Source organism: Danio aesculapii, chromosome 16 (genome assembly GCF_903798145.1).
Source record: "Danio aesculapii chromosome 16, fDanAes4.1, whole genome shotgun sequence".
Taxonomy (NCBI): Eukaryota; Metazoa; Chordata; class Actinopteri; order Cypriniformes; family Danionidae; genus Danio; species Danio aesculapii.
Window position 1 is genome coordinate 31,243,949 of NC_079450.1, and position 23,001 is coordinate 31,266,949.

General features: G+C 35.0%; 2 protein-coding genes across 3 annotated transcripts in view; both read right to left on the minus strand.

Annotated features, from left to right (window-relative positions):
• The window catches only part of si:dkey-79d12.4 (zinc finger protein 865), a 32,139-nt gene extending 30,618 nt beyond the window's left edge, over window positions 1-1,521 (minus strand). For both annotated transcript variants that reach the window (XM_056475546.1, XM_056475545.1), the window contains exons 1-2: window positions 1,448-1,521; window positions 936-1,040 (exon numbers count right to left, since the gene is read on the minus strand). In XM_056475546.1, coding sequence (XP_056331521.1) covers window positions 936-1,022 — 87 coding nt within the window. In that variant the 5' untranslated portion in view covers window positions 1,023-1,040; window positions 1,448-1,521. The remainder of the gene's footprint in view (window positions 1-935; window positions 1,041-1,447) is intronic.
• Window positions 1,522-1,927: 406 nt separating this feature from the next.
• smg9 (SMG9 nonsense mediated mRNA decay factor) lies at window positions 1,928-14,530 on the minus strand. Its single transcript, XM_056476150.1, has 13 exons — window positions 14,077-14,530; window positions 13,205-13,279; window positions 12,586-12,814; window positions 10,049-10,146; window positions 7,794-7,906; window positions 7,584-7,695; window positions 7,415-7,510; window positions 6,290-6,375; window positions 4,296-4,402; window positions 4,059-4,166; window positions 3,848-3,973; window positions 2,644-2,785; window positions 1,928-2,468 (listed from the first exon to the last, which is right to left on the minus strand). The coding sequence occupies exons 1-13, from the start codon at window positions 14,221-14,223 to the stop codon at window positions 2,390-2,392; spliced, it is 1,518 nt and encodes a 505-aa protein (XP_056332125.1). The 5' UTR covers window positions 14,224-14,530; the 3' UTR covers window positions 1,928-2,389.
• Window positions 14,531-23,001: the final 8,471 nt, after the last annotated feature.

Sequence of the window (23,001 nt, forward strand, 5' to 3'; positions counted from 1 at the left end):
TTCAAAGGTTTCATTTAATTTGTTACAATAAAAACTGTAGTAATACAATATTTAATAATACAATTACTTTTTTATTCCATTTTTATAATATTTTAAAATTAATTGATTCAGAGGGCGTGAATGTGAGAGTGTATGGATGTTTCCCAGTGCTGGGTTGCAGCTGGAAGGGCATTCGCTGTATAAATATGTTGGATAAGTCAGAGATTCATTTCGCTGTGGCAACCTCTGATGAATAAAGGGACTATATATATATATCTCTCATATATATATATATATATATATATATATATATATATATATATATATATATATATATATATATATGTTACATGCATCTTTTTCCAGGTTTCATGGATGAACACGACGTAAAGAGGAACAGAATATGAAATTAAATCTTTTTTCACAATCTAAAAGGTATTTGCTGTCATATTAGGCATTTAATTATTACTGAATAAGTACTTTTTAAACAACAACAATAATAATAATAATAATAATAATAAAGTATAACAAAAAGCACTGTTTATTCATTCAGCAAAATGCTCCAAGACAGTAAAAATATTTGATACAGCACATACTCCTTGTTAAAATAGAGTCTCTATAGCCAAGACTGCAAAACTGTAACCATAGCAACCACCTTCTTTAGCTATGCATTGTACCAGAAGTAGTAAATCCATTCCTGACACTTTATAAATAAACCTAATGTTACAGCATTACCAGATGACCTAATCTAAAAATGGCTTCAGAATAAGCAGTGTAAATGCCAGGCCTATTTTGCATGCTTTATGATCCATGTGCCTGACTGAGACAGTCAACAGATGAAAGCAAGCAATTCATAGTGCTAGAGAAACATTATTTCTACAGTAAGCTACTACTCTGGAATGTATGTGTCCTGTGGTGTGTTTTCACAGGCAGGGGGAGTTCAGTGCACCACTTACTGAGTTCTGAATGTAAAGAGCTTTCTGCTGCAGTTTCTTTCTGGGACCAACAACACGCTCCACCTCCTCAAATGGCAAGACTTCCATAGTAGCACCTGTTTTAACCTGGAGCAACAGGGGGAAACCAACTTTAGATGACCAGCACACAAAATACAGCAAAATGATAACACACAAGTAGGTTGCATATATAAACACAAGTAATGGAAGATCCTGTTTAGCAGCTCAGTGTGTTCTGCAACAAAACTTTCCTTCAATTTAACATGACTTTAAATCTTGTTCCAGGAAGGTAAAGAGTGTGGTCACTGGGGTTTCAACCTTTTTATGAAATCATAACGATGACGTTATATGCAATACGGCGGATATCACACTTTATTAAATAATTAATGGTACCCCAAAAAAACTGACATTTAAAAGTACTTGATAGGAGTTTGTACCAGAGCTTCTATGTAGTATATTTCTCACAACTTATAGTATATTTCTCAGTACGTAATAGAAGCTGAAAATGTTCTTACCGAAGAATTTACTGAGAATAATTCGATTTCTTTAATAATTTTCGTGTTTTGGTTGTAGCTCCTCCCTCAGTTCATGCACGCACGCGCGAGTCCGTCTCCTAAATTCGTCCGGCCAACAATTCTATATTGCGCATGCGCAGCACTTAAAGAAACCTAATAAGATACTTTCAATAATCTTTTAAAATATTCTTTTATTACAGGTTTATGTAACAAGTTTTATATAAGTGTGAATATATATATATATATAAATATAAAAATGCAGTAATGTTATGTTGCTGAAACATTAAATAAACAATTTTACTAATACTATTTTCAAAAACCACCAATATTTGTGTTCCCCTTTTCTATCTACAATATCTTCCATTTCAGCATGCAGCAATGTTATCTTGCAGTTGTGAGTTTTTATTTATTTATTTTTACAACGTAATAACATCTAAAAACAAACAATTGTTTTATTATGTTCCCTAGAAATTCAAGATCTAACAAAGTGCACAATTTATTTTTAATCTCATGAAACAATTACACAAAACCATGCTGTAATTGTATTTAAGTTACAAGTTTGTTGAAACAGACATCTGTGAAGCAACATGTGCTGAATCATGCTATTTCCAGCAGATGACCACAATAGAAAAATCACAGATTACTTCAGATTTTTACAGTATCAATCAACAAAAGTGTTCACATGACTGAATCTTAGCCCCTTATCCTGCAAAAACAGTGGGTCACACATGACTAAATGGACATGGGCAAACACCTGATCATTTCATACAAACAACTCGTCCCAAACTGCACAGCACTCCACTAGTGTGATCCAGACATCACAGAAGTTCATTCAGTGCTCTTGTTTTTCTATAGCCCAGTCTTCTCCTGGAGAACTTCCTCCTGAAATCAGGGCCTCAGTTCTCTTTAATGAATTCACAGGTTTATCTAGCACCATCATGACTATGAGAGCAGTCTGCTATACTCAGACAGCGCAGATGACTTCTTAACACCATCCCAGATTCTAGCTGCATAATGAAACCTGTAAAAACACACGCAGACATTAATAATCTTAACATGACACGAATTCCACAAACATGAATGAAATGTTGCTTATATTTCATTCGCTTAACTGTTATAGTGAAAATAAAGTACAAAAAAGTACATTTAAATAAATAACACAGCTCCAAAAGTAAACACAGAAGCAATGTGTGTACCAGTTTTTCTCCGTGAGGATTGTGTGTGAGAGCTGACTGCGGGACATCGCCAGAACCTGACTGCGGAATTTAGAAACTAGAGAAGAAAAGCTGGGATGACCTCTATAGCCAGGCAGAAGAGAGAAGAGCGGAGGACCTGAACCTGCAGCACAACAGTTGCAGACCAAGATAGTAGATTATTATGAGAGCAGTGGAGAATCATAGCAAAGCTTAAAAATAAAATAATAATAATACATGCATCCTTCTTGTTCATGGGAACGATGTAACAATCTGTGTCATCGTGAAGCGGTGTTTGCATGAACTCTCTGATAATATGAGCTAAAGACTAGTGAAACAAAACATCTAATGAAAGTAGTATGGTGGCACGGTGGCTCAGTGGTTAGCACTTGTTAATTACAAGAATAAAAAGAGTTATGGCATGAGTTAATTAACCATTTTTAACGGTGTACAAATATTTTGCAGCCAGTTTAGATGTCATTTTATCCTCTCTGAGTAAATAAAAAAGTCGTTTTGATCAAATAATTAATCATGTAATGTTTCTCTTGGTCTAGCGGCTGTGCACATGCTGTCAGCTGCGAAGCCAAGTAAATCAGGCTTAAAATAAAAACGACGACGGCTTTGAAAGTGAAACCAAAAGCCTAATCCCGGACAATTTAGGAGATTTAGAAACCCTGGATGAACGTATTTTTAAGTGCCAAAAAGTCACGCCTCTGTAGGTCTCTGCACAGCATGTGAGATTGTCTCCGAAAGTGTTGACAGTTCTCGCAAACACAACGAGAAGTAGGTAAAGGGCGAGAGATATTCCACTGGTTAATCGATCACGGATGTTTGGCTAGTGGGCTGCTACCAAAAAAGTGTTAAGGATGATAATAATAAATAAATAAATGTCACTAAATATACTTGGGCTGCCATTAATATACCTGGGTGGCTCGCCCAAGTAAAGTCTATGTGTGAGAATCACTGTAATGACAACAGACATTCAACTAATTCTAAAATCTCGGATATAAATATGACAAAAAATATTACATGAATGGTCAGAATGATCACTATGGCCGCTCCTGTAGTTAGAATCCTGGTAGTTTCAGTGTAAATGTTCTAATGAAGGAGATAGAATGTGTTCTGCATTTTGGATGGCTCGATGGTGAGTAATTTAATAGTAAATGTACATTGTTGGGTGTACTGTCTCTTTAATAACATTTTTAACCTGCTCTTGTCAAAGCATCCTCCCCATCATTCTCCATTAAAGGTAAGAGAAAAAGATTGACTTCTGTTTCCATGTAGTCTCGGCTCAGTCCCGGAAATATGTTACAATCCAGCATGGACAATGTGCCTACAATAGGAAGCAAAAAGAAGAAATAAATCAGCCAAATATCGATTCAAAAATCACAGATATTTTCAATAATATGTAGACTGGCCTTTATATTTTAGGTGTGAATGGGCCATGAGTTTGTCAACTGCCATGTGCATCTTCTTCAGGTTTCGTGGACAGAACTCTTCCCTCCTCGCTTTATTCTGCAAGAAAACTGTTTAGAAAAAAATGACATGCATGAAACCCTAATACAAGACTGAATCTGTAAGCATTTGACCCCAAAAAAAAATTAATTCTGGAACACTAATAAAGGAACACTAATAAGCATGACTAGTTTTTGCACCTATGTGAGGATAATACTCTGATCCGTCATCTGGCCCTGAGGAGCCGGTGCTGTCGTGGCTGGCCGAAGGAGTGGAGGGTTTCAGCATCTCAGCCGTCTGCAGAAACCTGATTATGGACACAGCTGTGAGTTTTACACCATACTCCAGTTTTGTAAACAGTTATCCTATTATTATTATTATTATTATTATACATTGCAATAAATACAGTGTAATGTGGAATTTAGGAAATCATCACAGAATCTGTGAAAATGTGAATTATTTTGACCAAATTAGAGAGATCATACAAAATGCATGTTACGTTTTATTTAATTCTGTCCTGAGTAAAACTTTTTTTATTTTTTTGTCTTGTGATAAACATGCAAATGACTTTCATGTAAAATTTCTTACACAGGACAGTACAAAATAATTTAAAAAAATTGTATGACCTTCCTTATTTTGTCAAAATTTTTACAAATTCTGCAAGGGGTTTCCATGTAACACTGCATACCTGGCCTTACAATATGCTGATCATGACTCAAATATCCACACAATCATATTCCTAAACTACTGCAATTCTCATATTAACTCATTTATAACCTCTTTATTAAACTTTGACATTTACAATCATAGCAAAAATTAAAATCATGAATGTGCTTTAGTCTTTTCAGCCACATCGTATTAAAAATAATAATTACTTGATGCTTCTAATCAAGGTTGAGCTTTTTATTAATATTAATTTAAATTATTTATTAAAATATGTTTACATGCATTGCACCAAATGAAACAAGTTGTCCATTTTGAATTCAGTCTCTCAGTGTATATAACACGTTAAATGTATCAAAAGTGACGAGCGGATCATATCGGATCATATTATATCATATCATATCATATCATATCATATCATATCATATCATATCATATATCGTATAGTATAGTATCATATCATATTTTGTATCGTATCTTTTCATTTATTGTACCGTATCGTATCATATATCGTATCATATATATTGTATGGTATCATATCATATATCATATCGTATCATATAGTATCATATCATATCATCTCGTGTCATATATATAGTATGGTATCATCTCATATCATATCGTGTCATATAGTATAATATCATATATTGTATCATATCATACATCATATATTTTATCTTATCATATCATATATTGTCTCGTGTCATATATATTGTATCATATCATATCATATATCGTATAGTATCATATCATATTTTGTATCGTATCTTTTCATTTATTGTATCGTATTGTATCATATCATCTTGTATCATATATATTGTATGGTATGGTATCATATCATATCATATATCGTATCATATCATATATTGTATCATATCATATATCATATATTTTATCATATCATATCATTTATTGTCTCGTATCATATATATTGTATCGTATCATATCATATCATATAGTACCATATCATATATTGTATCGTATCATATATCATATTTTGTATCGAATCGTATCATATCATATATATTGTATCGTATCATATATATTGTATCGTACCATATCATATCGTATCATATTGTACCATATCATATCATATCATTATCATATCATATCATATATCATGTCATGTCATGTCATGTCATATCATATCATATCATATCATATCATATCATATCATATCATATCATATCATATCATATCATATCATATATCCATTTTTATTTAATGCCATATCAGCAACAATAGCTATTTTAATGGCAAAAACTTTATACGAAAATTTTTTTATTTAATTAATAAATATACAATAGAAACCTCAAAAGTGTCAAAGTTTATAACATTAGAAAAGATTTCTATTTCATCATGTCAGCTGCTTATTTAAAGCATCCTAAAATAAAGCATCCACCAAAAAATAGTACACAGCATAATTATCCCACATTATTAAAAAACATTTATAGAATCATGTGGCAGAGACAGTGTTCAAACTTCAATATTTTAAGCTTACAATATTTAAACCATTAAGCCATTAGCATACCTATACAAGTTGATGTCAGTGAACCAGTCCTGTATCACAATCACGACATGACATACCGTGAAGAGGAAGGCAGTGATCTGCAGAGACTAAACCAAACAGTTGGAGATAAAGAAAAACTAAGAAATTTTTCATTTACCTAAAACTACAGAACATTTTTGTTTTGTAAAGTAATGTTTTTGTATACTATACATCTGTATACGTTATGGAATACTATTTGTAAAAGACTACACAATAATAATTAGTCGTACAATTGCAGATAAATTTATTTGCTCTCCTGTAAAATTAACATTTTTTTTATATTTCCCAAATTATGTTTAATTTTTAAACATAGTAGTTTTAATAACTAATTTCTAATAACTAGGGCCAGACAGATTCTGCAGACATTTTTTGCCATTTCTGCACAGAATTTTGCAAAAAAATCTGTGGATTAATGTGAATGGTTTTGGGAGTATCGTAACTAAAAACTTAATATATGAAATAAAAAAATAATACCTTTTTAACTTTTATTTAATGTTTACAATGCAAACCCAATTAGATCCAATTATTTGGCAAACAAAGCAAGTCTCTCATATAATATATCTACTTAAAGACATAAAAAATTACATTACAAACTGTATTATACATAAATCATATGAACATTTTCATATTAGGCAATAATATTACTGAAATTAAGTTAAACAAGTAATTTAACACAAGTAAATACATAAACTCAATGATTGGCTGAAAATCTGCATATTTCTGCACGCAAAGATTCAGTGGGGACCTACTAATAACTAAATCTATAGTGAGAATATAAAATATTTACTACTTATTTTGCAATATAATAGTATTCAGCTTAAAGTGTAATTTCAGGCTTCAAAAACTAGGCAGTTTAGGTTAATTAGGCAAGTCGTTAAAAAAACAATTGTTTGTCATTTAGACAATTTAAAAATATATATATATTTTCTTAAGGGGGCTAATAATATTAACCTAAGCTATTTTTATAAATATACATTTTATTCCAGCTAAACTAAAAGAAATCAGAAAAATTCCAGGAGAAAAAATATATAATAAGAAATACAACAAAAATACAACATTATCAGGTAAACAGTACATGACGTATACTGTAGGTCATAATCAGCTCACCTGCATCTCCACGTATGTGTGTGGCAGGTTGTATTCTGGTGGAAGCTTGCGATCATTATTGATGAGATGATCCAAAATAGAGGGGCTCAAAACTGGCTGCAGATGAAAGCGATAATTAGTTTATCAAGCAGACGCCTATACTGTGAAAACAGCTAGCCTTCGGTCTGACCTGCGTGTCCAGAAAGATGACCCTCTCCTGAGTGATGTAGAAATCAATCCCACTGCTCTGGTTTCCGGCTCGCTCCTTGATCTCCTGTGTCTGAGCTCTGAATACATACGCCCTGTTTAACAGAGGATCAATGGGTGGAGCGCAATAAAGATGAAGTGGAAAACAAGGCAATAATAAAACACATAATTGGGATGCTGATGACGAACTGACCTCTGATCCTCCTCAGGGCTGTTTGCAGACAGCAGAGACATGATTGTGGATTTGCCTGTGCCTTGTAGTCCAATTACGCCAACTACTAGCATATCCGTCTGGTCTCGCAGGTACTAAGGTACAAAACACACATTAACCATACATTTAGTCATATTAGATGCATGTATAGGGAGGAAAATAGAGAGAATATAAAACCGTATTGTTTCTTAAGCCCTTTTTCCTGGTGGTAGTAACATGTTTTCAGTAGAGACATGTTACTTTTGAAAGTAATGCATTACAATATTGAGTTACTCCCCAAAATAGTAACTATTATGATGAGTAATGCATTACGTTACTTTTGAGTTTTCTTTTTCTGACCTAGCTGAGGCTTGATCTGTTTTATAACTTGCAGGATTTTTTCCTTCTTTTTTTTTTTTTTAATAAAGGAGCTCTGCAATTAACAATGCACCATATAATCTACACGTCAGTGTTAATTACGTTGACGAAAAAAATTCGTCATAATTTTAATGACGAACAAGTTTCTACCAATCAAAACGAGACAAAAACTAAATAAAAATTAAGCGATGATGACGAAAACTATAATAAAAATATACTGACATTTTCGTTGCCTAATAAAAATGAGATGAGAATGTGATTGAGGGAAGTTTTTAGAAAATATCCTATCAGAATTAATCTTAGTGTGTGATGCATGACATGACATATCTTTGCTTTAGTATTCCTCTACGTGAGTTATGTAACATTTTACAGCATAACGCATTATCATTTGCCAGTCTTCGGTCATTAATTTAATCAGTACTATACAGCTGAGCACCTGCATGGACTTTAACGCCAACTACAACAGTAAAGCTTGGTGGCCTATAGACTGACATTACAAAGTAGACTTTAACTATTTTAAGCCCTTTCAAAGATTTAATGGCTTGAAACAGTTTGGCAGACTGGTCAAAAACATTAGTAGTTAACCATGTTAAAAAAAGGCTACTGTTCTTACATGTGGATTGATTGCAGACACATAATTTTACATATTACTTATGATATATATAAACAATGCATATCTAATTTATGGTCTAAGTTCAGTTGGCTAAAACTAAAATGATTCAGAAGACTAAAATACGACTAAAACTAAAATGGAATTTTAGTCAAAAGAGTACGACTAAAACAAAATCAAAATTTGCTGTCAAAATTAACACAGCTACACGTTTATTTACCTTAAAACACATCAAAACGCATCAAAAAATAATGATGTAGGATAATCTTACCTTCTGAGAATTTCAAGACCCTCAAGCTATATGCCGTATATACAGATTAATGAAAGTGTAAAGCAATGTTTACTACTTTTGTAATTTTTGTCTTATTAGTGAAGTAAAATCACTGCCCACTGAGATATAAGGTCCAATTTTCTCTTTCTTTGATCCAAGCAGACTAATGGGAAAATTTACTTAAAACCTTACTTGTAATGCATTACCCCAACACTGCTGTATATACTTGTTATTAACCAGCATTCAAATACTACTAAATTAACTTATCATCAATAACATGCAAGAACAAGAGCATGTACATAAAAAAGATTGGGATGTACAATTTTTAATCGTAATCCTTGTGTTTTGGTGCAACACAGTAAAGCCACATCATGTCCATAATGGTATTCATTCATTCATTTATTTATTTATATATTTTCCTTTGGGCTAGTCCCTTTATTTATCAGTGGTAGCCACAGTGGAGTGAACCATCAACTTATCCAGCATATGTTTTACGCAGCGGATGCCATTCCAGCCACAACCCAGCACTGGGAAACACGCATACACTCTTGCTTTCACACTACAGCCAATTTAGTTTATTCAATTCACCTATAGCGCATGTATTTGAACTGTGGGGGAAGCGGAACATCTGGAGGAAACCCACGCCAACTCCAACTTAAACATGCAAACTCCACACAGAAATACCAACTGACCCAGCAGGGGCTCGAACCTGTGAATCGACAGTTCTGACCACTGAGCCACCATGTCCCCCATAATGACATAGTGTTACTATATAAAAAAGTATACATGTTCTTTTATACACTACAATAGCAATATGACTGACTCCATTAAGTGTTGTCCTTCCCTTGTGCCAGTAAACTTCAAAGAAGAGATGATGTTTCAATTGAAGATTAAGTGGGCACATTATTTGCATGGAGTAATCCTTAAAATGCTGCATTTTCCCATAAAAAATAACTATACATTTTAATTTCATGACTATAAAATAAAATACGCCCTTACCTCCATAGCACTGTCACACCAATTCATTTGGTCATCCACAAGTTTGATGCTGTGCTTCATCTTCTCTGGGGGGAGGAGTTTAGTCTGGCCAATCACAGCTGGAAATCAGATTGTGGAAGATGATTTGGTAATCAGGGTGAGAAAAACACACACTAAACTGTTTAAAGTCTACATGTGTACATGTAAATGGTTAAAGTGCAGTTCACCCAAAAACGTTTCAAATGTTGCCATTTTTTTAACTTCAAACCCATGACACAATTTTTGAGATATAAATGAAAAAGAAAGAAAATAAATCATTCTTTTTCTCCATTGAAAGCCCTGATGCCTGACACAAAATCAGTTGAATAAACTCTGGATTGCAGTAAATTTCGAGTTGATAAATCCAAGGAGACGCAAACTGGTTAATAACAGGTTAAGTTGACTCCTTGATGAGTTATTAAAACCAGACAAACATATCAGTTCGGTTATTAGCTCCAGTTTTTAGCAACTCCACTTGCTATCTAAAGTCAAACTTTCTTAAATCCCACCACACTAGAGATAGCACTGTTAGACTGCTGCAATTAACTTTACTGTGGCATTTCAAAATCTCTAATTTCTTGCCTTTAGCTGGTTCAAAGTGTTACTGCTAGATTTATTTGCAATATCAGGAAATATATCCACATTACCCCTCTTCTAAGGGGCCTCCATTGGCTGCCCATTCATCCAATTCAGAATTGATTTTAAAGTGCTTTTACTGGTATATAAATCCCTTCATAATCTAGTCCCTACCTATCTCTCAGAGCTGTTGCACTTTTACACTCCCGTAAGATCTCTTAGATCAAATGATCAAAATCTTCTTTTAGTTCCTCAGCCCAGACTGAAACATAGAGGGGACAGAGTTTTCTCTGTGGTGGGTCCTTGGTTATGGAACACTTTGCCCCTTGAGATTAGAATTGCTTTCTATCTCTATCTATTTTTAAATCACTACTAAAACGTACCTATTTAGCTTGGCTTTTTAATATTATTTTAATAGTCCTTTCTACTGCTACATTTTTACATTTACTCTTAAATTTTTTACACTCTTGTCCTATTCTTATGTTTTTATATTCTGTCTTTTTATTTTACTTTGTCTAATGTACAGCACTTTGGTTAATCTTATGACAGTTTTTAAATGTGCTCTATAAATAAATGAACTTGAACTTGGTTAAGATCTGGTAAACTTGCTCCACAATGCTTGATATAAAAATGATCTGTTAACTCAAGGTTTAACCCATAGATAGTGATTAACTGTGGAGCATGCGTATGAATGTGTGACCAATTCAGCAAAAGCTCAGAGTTTGCTCAAACTAAACTCAAACTTAACTGGGTAAAAACATTTTTAAAGATTTATAAAAACAAATCTATATGACTCAAGCAGTTCGGGTGAAAACTTGTGAAGAGATGTGATGATTTATGTATGATTTAGAAAAACTATTATTCACATAGAAACCCATGCATAACGTGGATCACATATGGTAAAAACAACCGTTTGTGTGACTTGTGCAATTATTTATTACATATTTATTGCCATATCAGCAACTTATGGCTATTTCGTGGCCAAATGGATATACATTAAAATATTACATGATGAAAACAAATTCGTATTATACTAAAAAAAGTTACTTAGACAAATATATAAAATATAAATAGATAAAATTCACAAAAAAAATTATTCAAAGTTAAATATGGTTTTTCAGTTCTATTTTTGATAAAAAAAATGTAAAACTCTTCCTGGTGGTACCTTTTTAAAAATGTCCATCAAAGTACTCTCCTTATAAAAATTTTGTCTAATGGAATTTAAACTTCTCCATTCCAACAAAATATGTTTGATGGTAAGAGCAGTCTGGCAGTTATTACATTTAGGTGATTCTTCGTTATTTAATAAATATGAATGTGTCAACCTAGAATGTCCAATTCGACATCTGGTATAGACCGTCTGATCATGCCTGGTCTCAAAATTATAATTTGCTAAATGTCTTTCATTTATTTTCGAGTTATTTCATATAATTTGTTGTTGATGTAGTTGTCCCATTCTCTTAGCCATGTTTCGTTTATGTACAAATTGATGGTGGGTTTCAAGTCATCAGGAGGAATTAAACATTCGGTTACATTCAAGGAGATCGCCTTTTTTGTGACTTGTGCAATAAAACAAACCATTGGTTTTTGCATGTACACAAACGTCTGTTTTGACCATGTTTATGTATGCATGTCAGTCATTTTTATGTAAATTTAAGTCTAATTTAAATCTGTTCATCTTAACAAACAAATCTCTTCACAACACTTAGATTTAACTGCTCAATTTATTTATTTTAGATTTCATTATTTATTTTATTATTGGTCAAACATGACTTTAAATGGAGGAAAAGCATCCTCTAAGGTTGCATTAAAAATATCATAAGTTGTTTTGTGAAAATAAAGTCGTATGATTTGTAATGCCAGGAGGGGGAGAAATGATAGCAGCATTTTAATGTTTGGCTAAATTAACCCTAAATAGAAATAAATGTGTGAAAATGACTGACGATCCACAGCTCCACCAGACGCAGCTGAGCCCATGCCTCTGTTCTGGATCTGATACACAGGTTGGGTCGGACGCTGTCCTTCCCTCTCCATTTTGGCCGTTCCTGCTCCTGAGGCTGAAGGGGGAATGTCTGGAGGGTTCCCAGGTTTCCCCCCTTCGTCTCTGGTTTTAATGAGCATGATCGGCTTTTCCAAAGATGGGGGGCCACTGGCTGGAGCACACGGTTTGGACTGAAACAGAAACCAAGATTATATTAACAATATGGTATACAAAACAAACCTAATGAAGAATAAAGGATTCACTTCATATGTTCATTCATTCATTTTTGTTTCGGTGTAGTCCCTTTATTTATCAGGGGTCACCACAGCGGAATGAACCGCCAACTTATATGCAGCATATGTTTTATCCAGCGGATGCCATTCCAGCAGCAACCCAACACTGGAACCCATTCACTCTCTTTCACACACATACATTACGGCCAATTTAGTTTACTCAATTCACCTACAGTGCATGTCTTTGGACTGTGGGGGAAACTGGAGCACCCGGAGGAAACCCACGCGAACACAGGGAGAACATGCACTTCATATGTTCAATATGATAAATATAAATTATCCACTTACTCTCTCTCCAGGAGGTTTAGCAAGAATAATAGGGGTCTTTTGAAGAAGAGGTCCAGTTGGTTCTTCACTTCCATCCTGAAAATAAAAATATTATACCGTAGACATTTTAGTCTGTAAATATTTTAATTACTATAAAAAAAATGTAAATAACAGATAATTAATTTAAATAATTAATATATTTCACAGAATAATCTTTGAATAATCATTTTAAAAACTATATGCAATAAAAACATCTCACATAATATTTAGACATATTTTAATGTCTGCATTATATTCCAGTCCTAAAGTGAATTTTTAGGCATAAAAATAATTTTAAATGCAAATTGAGTTCCTATTTTAAGTCAAATAACTTTTCTGAAAGTAAAATGTCAAACCAGGGGTTTCATCATCATTCAGAACAACATATTTATTCTGGAGTCTGGACTGTGCATAAAGTTAAGAGATCACAATACATTTTTATTTTAAAGGATTCCGAAGAATATTACTTCAAAACCTTGTTTTCTGATGGATATTGGCAAAGCTTAATGATTTAACAAGCCAAGAATGTGTGCTTGTAATAATTCCATCTTTTAATACTTCATCAAATGATTCTTGCTGTAAATGAGACTTATTTCTTGGTATATAATGTTGTTGAACTAAATAACATTTTGATGGGTATGATGGGATCTTCTGTAAATAACAGTGAAACTGTATGATAGCTTGCTTTTTGCTCAGGAAAAAAAAATTAAATAAGGACACGTGATAAAAAGTAAAAGCCTTAAATGTTTTGCTTTGCTCGACTTCTTATAAACATTGTTAATAGTATAAGCAACGCATTTAGTTTATCAATCAAAAATCGTGTCTAACGTTAGTCAGGCAGCTCGTGTTCTCACCCTGCGCTCGCGGGGAACATAGTCTCGATCTCGACTGGGGCCGGAGAGGTTTTGACCCGGAGGTCCTGCTGGGTCTCGGTCTCGGCGTCTCCTTCTTCGCCGTCCCTGACCGTACAGACCGGGCTGACTGTGACCGGACTCCGACATGCTGACACCGGGATAACACTGCCGACAGCTCGACCTCCGCTATCACCACTATTCTTGTACAGAAGAAGTTTCTAAATTTTCAATACGAATATTTACCACTCGAACGGTGTATGTGCTTTTAATAAGACAGCACTTCGTTTTAAGACATATTAGACTATTCCGAATGTCGACAGTCATAGACTTAAATATAAATGGTTAAGCAATATCAATATAAATAGTACGATTATGATGGGAATATAAAAGAAACAGCTCTTTTATTCTCTATGTGCAAATGTCTGCGTCTACAGGTACAAGACTGATGTATGGGTAAAACGGTACAAACGTGAAAACGGTCCGACTGGGAAACGCAATTTCGACTTTTGGTTCCGTTTATCATTGTTTTTATCTATTTATTTATTTATTTAGGTTAATAAAATCGCGTGTGCAATCAAGTTCTTTATCACAAATGCATCAATTTAATTAAACAGAAATATACACAGTGCACGGCATAAATGAGTATACCCCATTTTGAAAATGAGTACTTTTATTTTATGCATTTCTAAGTCAATATAGACTGTATTATTTTGGTACGTTTTAACAGAACAGTGTTATTAAACCGTTATATTCATTGAAATAAGAGTGTGATCACTTAACATCTTTGAATATAGAAGGATAATACATTTATGTTCAAATGAAATATTGTGCACAAAAATAAAAACTACAAAATTTTAACTAAAGATATTTTTTTGATTTTGATAGGGACCTATTATGCAAAAATCCATTTTTATAAGTAGTTTAAACACAGCTGCATTACAACAGTTTGTGAATTCTGTAATTGTAAAATGTTATTAATTATATATATTTTTAAGCCTAAAAAGGCCAGTTTCAAAGAGTTATGAAAAATATTTGTGTTAGATTTTAAGTATAAACCTCATATTTAAACACCCATCAGGGACATCAGAGACCTATTTTACATCTAGTGAAAAGTGGCATAACAGGTCCTCTTTAAAACTGTATTTAATATTTTGCCTAGCATATACATTTTTATTAGGTGTACTAATTTTTTGGATGGTTATCTTCAGTTATTTTGTTAGATAAGCTCCAGATTTAGCTTTGGTGCTGGTTAATCTTGATGTTTATGCACATGTAATGGAGGCCAGCTAGTGAAGTGCTGTGCAGGTAAACCTCCCTCTACTGACCTCTAAAGGTGCTCTAGCGACAGACGCTAGAGGCCATGGTCTTTAGCCTCCTTGTTAGTGCAATCAACTCCCATACAAAGAATCGCCGGTTCAATCCCACTTGGGTAGTGTAGGACCGGCGGGTTTACATTGGTGCCGTGACCCGGATGGGAGTGAGGTTTAGGGGAGTGAGTGTAACGGAGGCCAGCTAGTGAAGTGCTGTGCAGGTAAACATCACTCCTCTGACCTCTAAAGGTCTGTCTAGTGACTGACACTAGAGTCCATGATATTTAGCCTCCTTGTTAGAGCAACCGACTCCCATATGGAAGGTTGCCGATTCGATACCAGCTCGGAGCAGGTTGGGTGGCGTAGGACGTAATTTAGTATGGCGTAATTTAGTAATAGTAATTAACTAGTAATAGTTATTTAAAAATTTAATCTGTGAGTGGTGTACTTATTCTGGGCACTGTAATATATAATTGAATTATTAATTATTTTAGTTGCATTTAAGTGGTTTAACAAGCACCCAATTCAAATGTTTTCATTCCTGTCCTGCATTTCATGTTTCTGAGTGTCTGTTTCTTTATTTTATTTTTTAGATGATGTTATTAGTAGTAGTAGTACTAGTAGTACTAATAGTTGAAACCTCTTTAAGCCAATTTTAACTTAATTACATAAATAACCCTTTATTTAACCCAACCCTTAGGCCAACATGAACCCATAATTAATTAATGTACAGAAAGACAAACAGACAGACAGATAAATATTTAATAAACAATGATTCATACTTTCATTTTAAAGATTTATTAATCATTTTACTGCTCTTAGAAGAAGGTTAAAGCATTAGAAAACAAACGTACAGTGACAATCAAACTTAAGCAGCCTGTGAAGGTGATGGTGAAGGTCTCACCTGCTGTCACGCATCCCGTTATGCCTCATTCCAAGAATTTGTTTTGTAAAAATGTCGCTGTCACAGAAAAATGCAAAAAAATAGTAAAAAACTAAACATGCCATGTAAACATGAGATTTGCATTCTTACAAAATGCATTTGTCCAGGATGGTGCCGATATCCATCTCTGAAATGTGTGTGACAGATTTTACCATTTATAAAATATATGAATAATAATATTCATGAAAAGTATGAGAACACTGTATTTTTAAAGTGTTCTTGTTGCTGGGTAATTATAAATTTAAGTAGTAATAAGGGTGATAATTATTACCATACTGTAACTGTTGGGGGTAGTATGGGTTTGGTTTATGATTAATTACAATCTGTAATTATACATAATTTACTCTTATTACTACACATGTAACATGTTAAAAGGACACTGTAAAATAAAGTGCTACCAAAACATTTCTCTCTAAAACCTTGTAATCAGTCATGTTTTTTTGGTGAACTGTCTGTAAATGCAGTTTAATGTATACTTCTAGACTGTTTTCATTTGTGAGTTATGAATTGCACACCAATGAACAATGTTTAAAGAAAAAAGATGATAAAAGTGATATACAGACCTAACATAATGAAAATAATTTTGCCTGTGAAACTTCATTTTGAAAGAATGCATCCACACAATTAAAGTCAATGAGGTTTATTGTTGTTTAGAATGCAACTGGTGATTATTAATTATTATATATTTATTTATAATATACTTTACAATAACAGTACAAGTATAATGATGTACAAATCTGTAAACTAAACATTATTTGATTATTAACTGATTATGAGTAATAAGGCATGAACTAACTTAAACTATATAAAGGGAGTCACATGAGTTCATGTGTGAATTATAACTACCTTAATTCTACCTTAATTCTTACCTTAACATTTTAGTTTTAGCTGAATATAAGCAACACAAAAACAAAGGAAACAGTGAACACACAGCAGCGGTAAACTAAACACACCACTCAACACAAATGGCTACATCTGCTGAACTGCAATACTTTCCCAGGTTTGATATTGACACAGACGAATAATCTCTTGCATTAAAATGGAAATAAACAGCTGAGATTTGAAACATTTTTGAACGCCACTGGTATGACTGTAATAAAACCAGAAAATGACTGATGTTAGTGTACTATGCAGGTGAAAAAATACAGGACATTTGTAAAACAATCCCTGAAAATGGTGCCAGGGAGGATTATAATAAAGCTTCTTACAGAATACTTCAACCCTTGCATCAATGTTGAGTATAAAGTTTATGCTTTCAGACAAGCCAGGAGAGACTTGCTTTATTTACCAGGTGAAGACAGCATGCAACAACCTGTGAATTCATAAAATCAGAAAGAGAAATAAAATCTCAAAATGTTCTCACCTGCTAATCTTCATAACTATGGAGAAGAGCACCAAATGACAGCAGTTTGACATTGAAAGTACTCTTGGATCTAGCCAAAACATTTGAGACATCTGAAACACAGGGAGCTGGCAATAACATACAAGCCAGAAGCACTCAATGTGTGGCAGCATTATCAGTCAAACTTCAAAGCTTAACAAAAGCCAACAACAGAAAACTTTACAGAACAAACGACACACAAAATGCATAAACTGTGGTGGAACTTTCCACATCCTGGTGGACAATATACATGTCCAGCTAGAGGGCCGACATTCAAATCCTGTGCCAAACCAAATCACTTTCCACGCTGTTGTTTAAGCAAACTGCACATGGATTAAAGCCACAGGCAATATGTAAAACCACAACAAAAACCAAATCTTATGCATAAGGTGAGAAAACTGTGGCTAAACACCTGAATGAAACCAGTCCTGGAGGAAACCTATGCTGCTTTTTCACTTTTGGGCCTAATGGTTCTCTTTACTTAACCATTTAATTGTGTACCAGTCAGCACAGATACAGTTTCACTTTCCACTATGATGCTGATAAAATGGAGCTCTCTGGGATTTAATGCTAATGTGTAAGTCATTGCCGTGGTAATGCAAGCCAGCAAAACAATTTAGTGTTTAATAGACGTCTAATAGACATCTAAACATTGACACCTTGGCTAAAACAAGGCTAAACTTGGGCTGTCAGTGAAAATCTAACAGACATCTAAGAATAACCCAAAACTAGTCTAGTTGTCAAGTAGACAGATTAGACAGACTGTATATGTGTAGTCATTCATTTCTGTTTATTTGATGACTAGTCTAGTTTTGGCCTGACGTCTATTAGATTTTCACTGACAGCCCAAATTTAGCCTTGTTTTAGCCAAGATGATGTTTAGACGTCTATTAGACATCTTTTAAAAACAAAAAATGCTTGCTGGGTAGTGTAATGTAAACAGTGATCTGGACGAGGGTCAGAAATTAACATTTTGAACATCTTTTTTTAAATATTTATATAGTTCAATAACAAAAAAATAAAATAAATAGCATGCTTTTAATCCAGCTATGAAGAGCTAGCAGCCGGGCAGATGTTATGTGCACAAGTACTCTACCAGTCAAGCGATGTTCAGCATGGATGTCAAACTGTGCCTAGAATTCCAGGCTGAGAACGGCTTGTAGCGTGTCATGCCATAGCAGGCTCACATGAAAACCCAAACAGAACTGTTCCTGACTGTTCAAAGAACTGTTTGGCACAATAGTAGAAAAGCATCTCTGGATTCAACTGAAACTTCAAGCACATATGAGTTTGTTTATGTTATGCAGGAACTTTTAAAAATCAAGCAACCACCAATAACAGTGTGGGTATCTCAACAAACTTTGAATGTGCTAATTGACACTGGAGCCGAAGTCAACCTTATAACCAAGAATGCCCATGACAGAGTAAGAATTGTGACAAAAAAGAAACCAGAAAACAAGAAAATACTAATATATTGCAAGCAACATCCCCTTCCACTCTTTGAAAAACTAACAACCCAAGCTCATTCTGATTAGGCAGCCCTATATACATTTCTGGAGAGAGCGAAATACATCCCATCACCTACGTTTTTCGCAGTTTTTGTATTTGCAAATCCACCAGAAGCCGCTGTGTATGCCTTTTCAGATCTCAAATTTCAATCACGAGTGCCATTCGCACCTGCTGTTCAAGTCCGCCGATGTATGTGTCGAGCTACCAGACTTCAGCTTTCTCTTTCTGTCGCTCATCAGCTCATGCTACAATACCCCAACAACACCAAGTGCTTTGAAAAATTTAGTTAAGAGGTTAAGCTGCACATTGATGCCAGTGTCAAGCCTGTCATATAGCTGCATCATCACATCCCTTTCCACATCAGTAAAAAGGTGGAAAAATTACTACAAGGTCCAATGCCATGTAGCAATGCCCAAGCCCAAAACCCCAAAGAAAATACACCCTTGTCCTGACATGCACCTGCCAAACCAAGCTGTGCTCAGCTGACATAATCCCAAACCTCAATGGTGCTGTTTATGTTCTCAAAACTGGACCTCACTTCAGGTTGTCACCAGCTTGAGCTACAACCATGATACATCACTACATATTCAACACCCATTGGACTTTGAAGGTACACAAGGTTCATTTTTGGTACATCATTTGTAGCCAAAGTTTTTCAAAATACCATATAGCAAACAACCCAACAATCAACAATAGCAAATTGTTTAGCAAAATAGCAATAATTTTCATAAAACATCCCTGGAGTATTTTTGGATAGATCTTCTCAAATCACAGCATCTTAGTTGACCACTCAAAATTAATGCAATCACATGTATGTCACCCCACACACTGTGAAGCCTCCTGGGCATGGTCGACTACACTGTCAGAAAAAAAGGTACAGGAGCTGTCACTGGGGCAGTACCTTTTTTTAAAAGATACATATTTGTACACAAAGAGTCCACAGTGGTACCTCAAAGGTGCATTTTGGTGCCCAAATGCATCTTTTAAATGGGTATCTTTTAAAAAGGTATGTATCTTTTAAAAAGGTACTGCCCCTGTGACAGTTCCTGTACCTTTGTTTCTGAGAGTGTACTATGCAAGATTAATTCCTGATTGCTACTCAATCACATGACCCTAGAGAGAACTAGCAAAGAAAGACTCTGACTGGCTTTGGGGTAAATGGCAAGCAGATCAACTGCTCTCAAACAAAGATCAATATCCCTATGATGAGATACTTTCACCCTGAAAGAGAAACCAATGCCATAGTTCATGCCAGCCCTGTAGGCCTTGGGGCTATCTTGGCACAGAGATACACAAACACTAATCTCTCTTACATTGTCGTTTATTCAAGCAGGGCATTAACTCTGATATAGAATATCCTGATATGAGATATTCTCAGACAGAAAGAAAGAGAAGCTCATGCTATCATCTGGCGCTGTGACCACTTTCTGCTGTATTTCTAATGAGCAGAATTCAATATGATCACAGACTACAAACCTCTAAAGGTAATTTTCAACAACCCTAAATCAAAACAACCAGGAAGAATTAAAAGATGGGCACTCAGGTTCCAGCCCTACAAGCAGCTGGCAATTTACAAAGCAGGAAAGATCAACCCAGCTGACTGCATGTCTTGCCACCCACTGACACTTCACAAGTCCTCTGTCACAAATGATGTTGACAAAAATAAATGTCAAATTATTTATACCAATGCAGTTCTTTAAAGTCATGACAGTGGATGAAATCAAGACTGCAACTGTGAAGGAAAGCCTCCTTCAGCATGTCATCAACATTAGCCAAATTCGTCAATGGCAAAAACTGTATGATCGCTTCACCACAATGCGAGATCAGTCTAATCTAGTGAAAAACTTGAATGACAATAGTATACTTCTCAGAGGACATAACCTAGTTGTGCCGAGAGTTCTATAACACAGACCATTTGAATCCACACATGAAGGCCATCAAGGCTTGGCCAAAACAATATTCCAGATTCCCCTTTGTGGAGATAACATCACCAACATCTGCACACTCAGTCAGTCCACTTTTGGAGAAAACATTTTCCACAGCAAGCATCCTCAAAACAATGAAGTCTAACTCTGGCCTACTATTCTCAAGGCAAGACCTTTCAAACTTTAAAACATAAAAGATGACACACACAAGATTACCCCCTATTGGCCACAAGCCAATGGTGAGATTGAGAGGTTTGTGAGAACCCTTGAAAAGGCAATATCCACAGCTACCGGAAAGGTATGGGAACAAGAACTCCATAAATTGCATGCAGAAAAGCTAGCTCATGCTTTTATGACTTCGAGGCTGGATTACTGTAATGCTCTGTTCACTGGTTGCCCAGCATCCTCTATTAACAAACTTCAGCTAGTACAAAATGCAGCTGCCAGAGTTCTCACCAGGTCTAGAAAATTTGATCACATCACCCCAATTCTATCCTCCTTACACTGGCTGCCTGTTACGCTTCGTATTGATTTTATATTCAATAATATTGCTTCTTACCTATAAAGCTCTAAATAATCTAGCTCTTGTTTATCTAACCAACCTTCTGTCTCGCTACAATCCAACCCGCTCTTTAAGATCTCAAAACTCAGGGCTTCTGGTAGTACCTAGAATAGCAAAGCCGAGTAAAGGAGGTCGAGCCTTCTCATTTATGGCTCATAAACTCTGGAATAGCCTTCCTGATAATGTTCGAGGCTCAGACACACTCTCGCAGTTCAAAACTCGATTAAAGACCTATCTTTTTAGTAAAGCATACACTCAGTGCATCACATAGCGGTATGATGCATGAATGTGCTCCACGCATCTCGTTTGTATACACTATGAACAGCAGCTATGCTAATTATTCTCTTTATTCTCAATTTCCACCTGGGGATACTTATCCCGAAGCCCCCAGAGATTATGCAGTGCCACTGATGCGATCCAAGACCTGTGAAGAGATAATCCCAAGGGTTCCACAATCCCGGACCAGGTCGTAGCCTGAGCAGCTGCTGTGGTGGTCATGGAGGAGTAGAGAGAACGCATCTTATTCCTGTGACACTCCAGGGATAGCTGAATCTTCGCTGACGTCCAGCATTCTCCAGCTTTCGGTGCCTAGACTGCAGCTCTGCACAAGACGTTTGGCCATAGGAGAAATATTCGTGCTCAACTGAGCCTGGTTTCTCTCGAGGTTTTTTTTCCTTCACTTTCGCCAACTGGTGAAGTTTTTTCCTCGCCGCTGTCACCTCTGGCTTGCATGGTTCAGGACCTGTAGAGCTGCACATCGATGGATTACTCCTCAGTGTTTGGACTCTCAGCAGTGAATATTAAAACACACTGAACTGAACTGAACTAAACTGAACTGAACTTAAACTCTGAAAACTGAACTGACACTATCAATTCACTATAATCTTCTATGTGAAGCTGCTTTGACACAATCCACATTGTAAAAGCGCTGTACAAATAAAGATGAATTGACTTGAATTGAATACATTTCTGAGCAACTATAGAGCAAGTCCTCATCAAACTACAGGGACATCTCAAGTGGAACTAATCTTTAGACAATTCATCAACAACATGAACAAAGTGTCACATTCTGAGCTTTAGGTTGATGCTGTAGTATTTTTTTGTGAAAGGAAAATAAAGAAAACTCATGACACCTTTTGATCCAAAGTCCTACGAAGTCATAAAAACAAAAGAAATTATGATTAACATCAAAATTATTAGGTTAGGATTTACCAATACATTGCCACCAGACACATCTATCATCTGAAGCCTCTGAAACAATGCACATCGGTTCAACTTGACAACACCACTGATGA